The sequence below is a fragment of the Manihot esculenta genome, chromosome 8 (genome assembly GCF_001659605.2).
Source record: "Manihot esculenta cultivar AM560-2 chromosome 8, M.esculenta_v8, whole genome shotgun sequence".
NCBI classification, from domain to species: Eukaryota; Viridiplantae; Streptophyta; class Magnoliopsida; order Malpighiales; family Euphorbiaceae; genus Manihot; species Manihot esculenta.
The window spans coordinates 6769497-6779748 of NC_035168.2; the positions used below are offsets into that span (position 1 = coordinate 6769497).

General features: G+C 32.4%; 2 protein-coding genes across 3 annotated transcripts; both read left to right on the top strand.

Moving 5' to 3' along the window:
- Nucleotides 1-752: 752 nt before the first annotated feature.
- LOC110621674 (haloacid dehalogenase-like hydrolase domain-containing protein 3) lies at nt 753-6078 on the top strand. 2 transcript variants are annotated; one of them, XM_043959325.1, is made up of 6 exons: nt 753-1197; nt 1778-1884; nt 3790-3898; nt 3982-4239; nt 4772-4945; nt 5726-6078. In XM_043959325.1, exons 1-6 carry the CDS (start codon nt 886-888, stop codon nt 5753-5755), a joined length of 990 nt encoding a protein of 329 aa, XP_043815260.1. In that variant the 5' UTR covers nt 753-885; the 3' UTR covers nt 5756-6078. The 2 variants fall into 2 exon arrangements, with proteins under 2 accessions (XP_043815260.1, XP_021621643.1); XM_021765951.2 differs by having other exon boundaries at nt 762-1197; nt 3982-4143.
- A 1699-nt stretch (nt 6079-7777) lies between these two features.
- Nucleotides 7778-9359, top strand: LOC110620317 (zinc finger protein ZAT3). The gene has a single exon (XM_021764006.2). The coding sequence runs from the start codon at nt 8315-8317 to the stop codon at nt 9266-9268; it is 954 nt and encodes a 317-aa protein (XP_021619698.1). The 5' UTR covers nt 7778-8314; the 3' UTR covers nt 9269-9359.
- Nucleotides 9360-10252: the final 893 nt, after the last annotated feature.

Here is a 10252-nt window from a genome sequence, read left to right on the forward strand (position 1 = left end):
TTAATTATAATTCACTCATATATTTTTATAAATTAATTTCTAAATATTATAATTATTTACAAATAAATTCTTATATTTTATATAAATTAATCTCATATATTTATTAAATTTAATGTCTTATATTTTAAAATAAATAAATAAAATAAAAATTAAATTAAAGATCTTGACAGACTAAAGAATTCTTTTTGATCTAAATTTTTATTTATCAATAATTTATTTATTTAGAATAAAAGAGATATTTTTATTATTTTATATATAAAATATTAAAATTTTATAAATGAAGAGACTAATTTGTAGTATAAAGATTTATTAGTACTTGGAATATTCAGAGGTCAATTTATAAAAATTATAATTAATTTTAATTGAAAATTTAAAGGGTAAATTAAAAAATTATTTTATTAATTAAATAAAATTTAAAAAAATTAAATTTAAAAATATACAGATTAAAATATAATTTTTATTGAATATTAAAAAATAAATTATAATTTATTAATAATATTATCCCTAAAATTAAAGTATAATATGCGTTTTTTAAATTTTTTTGGGAGGCTGGCCTTTTTATTTTTTTATTTTTTTTATGAATGGGACGGCTTGCTTTCATTTATAAAATCTTATTATCTTGTCTTGTCCTAATCTGGGGAATGCCGAATCCAAAAAGATAAGACGAGAGAGGGAGGATATAAATGTAATATAGAGAATTTCCTTAGGACCTTACAGTAATAAGAACGGACAAAACACACTTGGACATGTAGGTCCTTCCATTTTTAAGTTCTTGGCAGCCATCGTTCTTCCAGTCATGGTCTCTTTGCCACTCTCTTCACAGACCGAGACTCCCATCACAGAATCGCATAGCATTCGCCAAATGTACCAACCGAAACGGCAACAATGGCAGTAATAACAAAACTAACAAGGGTTCTTTCTTATTTTGTTAACAATAACAGTAACAAAATCCTGAGTTCCACAAGATCCGAAGCATGCGCTTCTGGGTTTGCCCGGTATTCGTCATCTGCTGCTGCAGCGGCGGTGGCAACTGAGGTGGATATGGATGTGGTTGGGTCCAGAGGAGTTGGGTTGGAGATGTTGGGAGTGAAAGATTATGAGGATTATAGGAGGTCTTTGTATGGTGAAATTACTCATAAGGCTTTGCTTGTTGATGCTGCTGGTACCCTGGTTGTTCCTTCAGAGCCCATGGCCCAAGTATTCTTCTATACTTGTGTATTCTCTTATTTGGTTTTCTGAGATGTTTGTGTTCTATATAACTTATGATTTCTGAAAGATCATTCACTGTCCTGAGGTTTTGGAGATCTTTGTTTTCTATGCTGTAATGTCTCTTTGTAGATGGTTCTTCTGGTAAATTGTATCTTTTTTAATTTTTTTTTTTTTTGGGTCGGGGGAGTTTACCAACGTTTCTCTAATTATTTAGTTGGTGTTTTGAACAGCTTTTAGTTTCATTTGAATTGTTTTTCTTCTATATTGCAACAGAGACCTGATTGTTTATGTGTATGAATTGGTTTTATTTTATCTCTGTAATTAGCTTTTTTGTTGATTTTTCTTTTTGTGCAATCTGGGTTTTGTTCATCAGACTCTTGAATTGTTTCTTTGTATTATCTATTAAATTTTCTCTGTAATTTATGTTATATTTGGTGGACTTATTCTTCCTTCTGCATTAATGATTTTGCATGTATTTAACAGATTAATTCATTCATATATATATAAATATATATATATATATATATAATCTGGTATACATCTGATGTAAATTACTTTGTTGTTGTAGATATATAGAAAGATTGGGGAGAAGTATGGAGTGCAATATTCTGAGGATGAGATACTGAACAGATATAGAAGGGCTTATGAGAAACCTTGGGGTCAATCTCGGCTTAGGTCTGTTCCTTTCCCCCTCTTCTTTATGTATTTTAAAAAATTTCTTTATATTTTCCAGTTCCTTTTAGTGCTTATTGTACTCATTACATGAGTTTGTTTGTAGATGTTCTTTTTGTTGGGGAAAAAAGGCAACAAAACCATTAAAACCATAATAACATAAAAAAATTGATTCATGGGTTTCCTTTTAATTAAATTATATTTTATGATAGTTATATTGGTTGCTTTTGAGTCTGCATTGCATTTCCTTGTTAGTTTGGTAGCTTTTGCCACTTGATTTGACTTTATGTTTTGTTTTTTGTCCTGCATTCCTGTTTTCTTTCCACATTTTAACCTAAAGCCACTCTAGAGGATCCAGTTTTCTCAATTCTGTAATTGAAGATTGAAATTAGTGATCAAAGAAAAGCAGTCACTGTTCTAGGATCTTTAGAAAAGTCCAGACCTCTTAACATATATGTGACACCAGTAACATCAAGTCTTATCATGGATTTTTCTTCCTTGTATATCTCATGCATGATTGTATGAGCTTGATAAGAGAATCTTGAAAACTAGATTATTCACAAAAATAGAGTTTTATTCTTCAAAATAAAATTTGGAGCTGTTAACAATGAAAATGTGCTTTCAAGTTAAATTACCAATCATCAATTTAAAGAAAAAAAAAGTTTCTTCCAACAAAATTTAATTACATTTCAAGGTAAAGCTTATTTCGAGTAAAAAGAAAAATTAGTAAGAGAAAACTGAAGAACCCATTTCGTCTACTTATTCTTTATTATTAATGTCTCTAATATCTTCTTTTGAAGGGAACTACATAAGCACTATACTATGACTTCACTTGTTCAAGTGGCTTGGCTTTTAAATGTCTCATGAATTCCTGTCATTAGGCATGAAAATGTGGAAAACACAAACGCATACATACATAAATGGCTCTTGAATTGGTTCTGGCTTCATTAATAAAGAGCGTCAAGCAGGACACAGACATGCACAAATTGTGGTTGAAAGTGAAGGGACAAAAAAATGAGTTAGTACTTAGTAGGACTCAAAATTTCTTATAGATGTGGCAGTAAACAGAGTAAAATTGAGGAAAAGCATCCACATGTCATATCAAACTGAATTAGGATTGAATTTGAAGCCTAGCTGTGTTTTTGGGAGTGTGTTTATTTTTATTGAAATGTCATGAACCAGTCAATTCACATTGATGTCAGACTCCTTAAATCTTCACGTTCAATTGTGATGCCTTATTTACGTGGGCCAAATTCTAATGCAATCGTTATCTTTTCTAGCCTTATCTAGTAGCTCTTGTGGGTCTCACACAGGGCTAACAAACATTTATACTTGGTTGACTAGTAGAGGCTAACCAACCTTTGTACTTTTGCTTTCTCTCTTAAATAGTTCAGCGAGGAAGAGGAAAAAGATTGAGAATGAAGTTCCATATCCTGCTGCAGAGACTTAATGATGTCCTCATCTGTAGCATTTAATGTCCTTGGTTTTCTAACTTTTTAAGGAGATAGAGTTGTGGTTGTTGGAGTGTAGAAAGATAATTGTTATGCTTATTTTGAATCTGAAAAAGCTCAGGGGAAATGAAAAGGTGGAGAAGCATTGCATGAGATTAATATTGGCAAAGCTCATATCTGTATCTAATCCATTGAATGTAACTTGGGAACAAAACCAAAAATATTAACTGCAAATGGATGCCTGGAGAATATTAGTTGTATATGCAATACTCATACATGTAATAGTAATAACTGTAATTTTGGTCCTGTATAATTTACTTTCTATATTACATCCCTTAACAAGCCATTGTCCCAAACTTGCTACTGTCCTAAGATTGTTGACACATTTTTTTTTTCAGTTCTCATTTAGTACTCAATATCTTGATCATTCTCTTTTCTATTTTAATAAATATTGCAGATATGTAAATGATGGAAGACCTTTCTGGCAATTCATAGTCAGTTCTTCTACTGGCTGCTCAGATTCTCAGTACTTTGAAGAACTCTATAACTACTATACCACTGAAAAGGTAGGCTTTGTTATTTGGGCTATAGCAATTTTTTTATACTTAATTGCTATTGGTAAATTTTTGCTTATTGTCTTCATCTCAAGGCTTGGCGCCTCTGTGATCCTGATGCTGAGAAAGTATTCAAGGCTCTTAGAAAGGCAGGTGTGAAGTCTGCTGTTGTGTCTAATTTTGACACTCGACTTAGACCTCTTCTGCAGGCTTTAAATTGTGATCATTGGTTCGATGCTGTGGCAGTTTCAGCTGAAGTAAGAATCACTACATCTCTTATCCCCAGTCCTCTCTGCTTGGAAGATTTTAAATGGAAAGAATATATGCGGCACAATAATGCTGTTTTGCATGTGGTACTTGAGACTTTCTCTGGCCTTTATAAAGGTTTCTCATCAGTAAAAGATTTTCTTGCTTTAGACTCTTAGAAACGAGAAGTTCAGTTAATCCTTATTTTCTTTTGAGTATTTGCTCAATTTGCATAAGATTCTATATTATCTTCATGATTAATTGGTATTAGATTATTGATATTAGTTATTACATTGAGAAAAAAGAAAGGCGAGATGATCTTTTTGAAATTTGAAATGCAAAGTTAAAATCAAAGTCCTTATTAAATTGCATAGATTTGGTGACATTATGGTCACTTTTCAGATTCTTTTTTACAACAAAGCCAAGTAGAGAAACGACCTTGAGTTTATCATGGTCATTTCAGCAATGAATTAGGGTCCATCTCAGATTGTAAGGAGGATTTGGGAAGTGGATAGAGATCCTAGGGTCAAGCTGTAGTGCCATTTCAGTTGCTTCCAAACACAATTTCAGTTGGAAAAACTTCTATGGCTTTCTTGATGAATTTCTTTATTGACAGTTTTCTGTTCTCTTTCTAAACAGGTTGCAGCAGAGAAGCCAAATCCAACAATATTTCTAAAAGCCTGCGAGTTATTGGGAGTAAAACCTGAGGATGCTGTGCATGTAGGCGATGATCGTAGAAATGATATATGGGGTGCAAGAGATGCAGGCTGTGATGCATGGCTTTGGGGAAGCGATGTCCACTCCTTTAAGGAGGTAAGTTTTCAACATTCAACAAGAACAAGTCAAAATTGAAAGTGAGGAAGACACAACATCAAACACTGAGCAAATCTAATGATTCAATGTGGGTCAGAAACTCGGAACAGAGTTTCAAGCTCAAGAATATGTAAATAATATGCAAATTGGAGATCAACCTTTTTGAGTTGGCTAAACACATAGTTGACCTGTGTTTTAGCGCTTTTGCCTATAAAGTACCTCAACCCATGGTTTTAAATGGCGATTGCGGGTAACGGGAATAGGCACAGGCCTATAACGTAACGGTAATAGTCCTGCGCTATGCAATTTTTTTAAAAAAATTTGCAAAGTTCATAAATGAAATGATATTGATTGTATTTAATTCAGAACAATGTATACAAATGTATAAAAATATAAATACATAATAACCTTGCTATTTTACATCTTTGACGTAGATTAGGATCTAAAAAGCCAACAATGCCTTTTCGTAGGGTACTCTTGCCTTTGTTGTTAAGAAACTAGTCAAATTCAGATGAATTTGCATTACTTTAAATGTGGAGTACTCTTACCTCTGTCTCTCTCTTTGTCTCCCTCTCTCTCTCTCTCTCTCTCTCTCTCTCTCATTTTGCCATCAATTCATTAGCTGTTTTGTGATTGGTGTCAATTTTTGTTGTCATAAATCAATAACTGACCTTGAACATGTCGAATTATGTAAGTTATATCATTATACTAAAAATTAAATTCAAATGAGTATTGCATGTACTTACAAAAGTCTGTCCTATTTGATATTTGCTGAAGCAGGTTGCACAAAGGATAGGGGTGAAGATTTGAGATCGTTTTCGTTTTTCTTTCGCATCACATTGGAGGTTCTCTATATGTATAGGTGTACTGTAGATCTTAAAGAGGAGGTTCTGTGCTGTGGTCTGACTATATCATGTAGAGAAGAGAGTTCTGAGGCCACAACCAGTGTGAGAACAGAACAGATAATCAGCAATAATATAGCTTTCTCTTTTAAATGCCTTACTTTTCTGTGTTGCTTTGGGCTTGTTTCTTCTTGTTGATGATGAACATAGATGCTGCATATGATGCAGCAGATAATAAGATGAGTTGCATAGCTAGTATATAATAAGATCAGATCAAAATCTTCCTCTTTACATGAATTATCTCACTCCATCCCACAAGATTGAAACTGAAATTGTCCCAACAGAGATTCTTGTTCTTGTGTATTTGTCGTAATTGAAACACCTAGTACTTTATGATCAAAATATGTTTAAATTGAAATTAATACAGGAATTTAATATTGATTAAAAAAAAAAAAGTTATCTAAAGAAATTTCCTAACCAAAATAGAAAACAAGAAGTTCCATACATACGTAAAAGAAAAGCACTTAACAAACTACGAGATAGCCTCTTTCATTCTGGAGTGACGGAGGGATTGTACTGTTTAGAATTTTTTTTTTCATGCTTTTTTTGGAAACATTTTAATTCAAAGATAATATATATATATATATTTTTTATTTTAATTAAAATTTAATATATTTATTGTTCTCTTTAATTTGTATAGTTTCCATAGTATTAGTTTTTATAGTTTAATAAAATTAATTATTTAGTATATTTTAAATAACACATTAATTAGTTCTTTCTTTTAAACCATTGACTTTTTTTTTAATGAATTGTGATTTAAAAAATATAAGACTAATTAAGAATGACGTTATCTCAATCATTTTACATATTATCAATAAATTAAATAAATAAATGGATATTTTAAATGCCACATCAATTAGTTAGTTCATTTATGAAAAAAAAAAACAAAAGATTATGCAATAAGTTGAAAAAATATGAACTTAATTACTTAACTAGGAGACCATTATTTACTTTTAAAAAGAAAAACAAAATCCTAGTGTAGTGAAAAAAATAGGAAAAGAAAAAAAAATGAAAGGTGATAACGTATCAAATACAGCTCTTCTGAAATCAGAATAGGTATATTAAAATTATTAAATAAGTGACCGGTATTCGGTTCAAATTGAAACAATTGATTGAACCGAATCGATTTGAAAATTTGGTTTGATTTTTTATATATTTCGGTTCGGTTCGGTTTTTAATTTCAGATATTTTGGTTATTTCGGTTCAGTTCGGTTTTAATAAGAAAAGAATCGAAAAACCGAACCGAACCGATTAGTGATAATAATATACTTTTTCAATAATATAGAGAAATTAAATCATATTAAGATTAAAATATTTTAATTAAATTTTAAAATATTAAAAATAAAGTGTAAAAAATAAAAAAATTATTAAAAATCAAAACCGATCAAACCGAACCGAATCGAACCGAATCAGACCGATTCGATTCGATTCGATTTCTGATCAAAATCGGTTCGATTCGGTTTTTATAAATACTAAAATTTCGGTTTTCAGTTTATTCGGTTCGGTTCGATTTTGAACCGACCGAATGCTCACCCCTACTTATTAATCCTCATCGAATTTCGATGTTCACAACCTTTCAAGATTTATAGTCTTTATACTAATACCTCAGACCTTAGGACTCCATTTAGAAGAGTACCAGACTTTCAACCTTCAGCATCTGTATAAAATTTTAAATGACTGAGTTATAACAACCTTTGCATAACAACTTTTAGCATTTGTACAAGATTTTAAATGAGTGTGTTATAACAACCTTCACATAACGCATATATGAGACGTAGTATGCTCTGTACCGGTTAAAATATTAATGAGCCAACTATGCGTTATTAATGAATCGCCTGAAAAGTCCATCATAAATACAATAGTCTCTTATGAAGAAACATAAAAGAAAGCATAATTATATATATTTCTACAACTTAAAAGAAAACATCATCTTATTTATTTTCTGAAATTATTCTTGAATAATTCAAATATTACTCTTAAAACCCTAAGAAATCACCCTTCATCTATATGAATCCTAATCACTCCCAAATCTCACATCCATCGATTGGTGATGGAGAAGGTAACCAAGCTAAGCAATGCAATTAGAGTATGCAATAAATTGATTTGCTTTTCTATTAAACTGAAATTAAAAATTTTAAAAATTCAAATTAAATTATAGATACGATGAAAAAGAATAAAAAATTTAACCTGAAATAAACTGAACTAATTTGAATTATCGCTTTGATTTGAACAAATAGCTTATAAAACAACCACAACGATGCAGAAACCAAGAAAAAATAGCCATAAAAAAGCAACCAAATAATTTCAAAAAGCACCTTATCATATCGTTCCGCAAGAGAAATAAAACCGCCCTCTCAGTTTTTCTCACGTTGTCAACTAACTGCCTAAACTGCAGTATATAACCAAATCTATCCACCATTGTTACAGTTTTTGCAGCCTTCTCCTACCTTTCATTTTCTTTGCCAACATGACCAACAACTACACTGATTCTGTCCTGGATTTCAATTTCCCTTCCTTTTTGTCGATCCCATTTCACCATCATGATCAGAAACTGCGAAAGAAGCGAACCAAATTGATCAAGATCGAACCCAGTTCAGTTCCTTCTACTGCTAGTGTTTCTGTCGTCTCCAAACCAAAGTATCAGGCTAAAAAACCAGACCCTTTTGCTCCTAAGATCACCATGCCTTGTACCGAGTGTGGTAAAAAGTTTTGGTCCTGGAAAGCACTCTATGGCCATATGAGATGCCATCCTGAGCGGCAATGGCGTGGGATTAATCCACCACCAAATTATCGTAGACCTGTTTCGCCAGTTCCAGAAATGGGTAATGTAGAAGAAGCTGCAATGACTTCAGAGGATTATGAAGCGGCTGCATGTTTGTTACTGTTGAATGATAGTGATGGCCCCACAACAACATTGGCTGAAACTGAATGCAGCAGAGATGGTGGGATTCGCAGTAGTTTTCACGTTCATGAAGATTTGAATTGTCGTTTTGAATGTTCAAGTTGCAAGAAGGTGTTTGGATCGCACCAGGCATTAGGAGGTCACAGGGCAAGTCACAAGAACGTGAAAGGCTGCTTCGCAATGAACGTTGAGATGGGTGAAGATCATATCGGAAGCGGCGGAGCCAGAGGAGGTTCGAAGGAGAATGTGGAGGATAATAACAAGATGTTGATGGTGTTAGGGCACAGATGCAGTATCTGTTTAAGGGTGTTCGCTAGTGGACAGGCACTGGGTGGGCACAAGAGGTGCCATTGGGAGAAAGGAGAAGAAACCTTGTCGTCGTCGATGAATCAAGGAGGATTTGAAATGAAGGAAGAGGAAGCTTGTGGATTGGACCTGAACTTGCCTGCACCAGTTGAAGATGAATCATCCTCTTCATATTCATTGGACCTCGCCCTGGATTTGAGATTGGGTCTCTGAAGAGAAATCATTAATGGCTTTTGTTTGTGAACTGATTTGAGTTAGTATAGTATATAAAGATTGATGTATCATTGTTGTTGATGCTCCAAAATCGGGAAGCATTTATATTGTGTGTGTGTTATATATAGGAAATTAAGCTTGTAGAAAATTCTACTAATTTAAATTATTTCAGCGCCAGCTTTGTTGATTAATATAAATAATTCTACTTAATTGATTCAAAAAGCATGCAGAACAATATCCTATTTATATATATGTGGTAGAATTTCAGAGATGCAAGCAAGAATGAAGGATTTTTGAAGCAAAATTGGGGAATGGTTTTTCAAAGGCTGGACCTCACCACCCTCCTGTTCTATCAAATGGTTTTTCAATGGTTCATCGATAGGTAAGCGACGCAAAAGTGGCATTGTGGGTGTTTTACGCATTTCAAAAGTCTTAAGTTTTGCTTTGGCTCGAGTCAGTGTTCTGCTTTTTTTCACCTTGGAGTGCTTCGCTTTGCTGTTTTGAACCATGTTGAGATCATTTACACCTTATATGAACCTATCGAGCTGCTGATTTTTTTAGCATTGCAGGGTGTTCTGGATCAGAGTCTTTGTTGCTTTCTTGTGACTTGCTGTTTTTTTGTTGTTTTCTAGATCATTCTATGTTGTTTCTGCAGTATGTTTCTTCTTAGTTATCTTTGCTGGTTGCTTTCTATCTTTGGATAGATTTGGTAGATCCATAGTTTTGGGTGTATTCCGGTGATGCCTATTGGCATGAGTTAGTCTTCTTAAAGCTCCCTTCCTTTCTCCTCCTTCCTTTCGAAATAATTATAAAATCTCTTACTTATCAAAAAAAAAAAAAAAAACTTCAATTTATAAAATTATAAAAGCATCTGTAGAATAAAAATATCAATACTCACAATTTTAATCTCATGGTAAATATATTGAAATAATTTAAAAGGTTTTAATTTCAATTTGAAAAAAAAAATGAAATAAAATATCACAA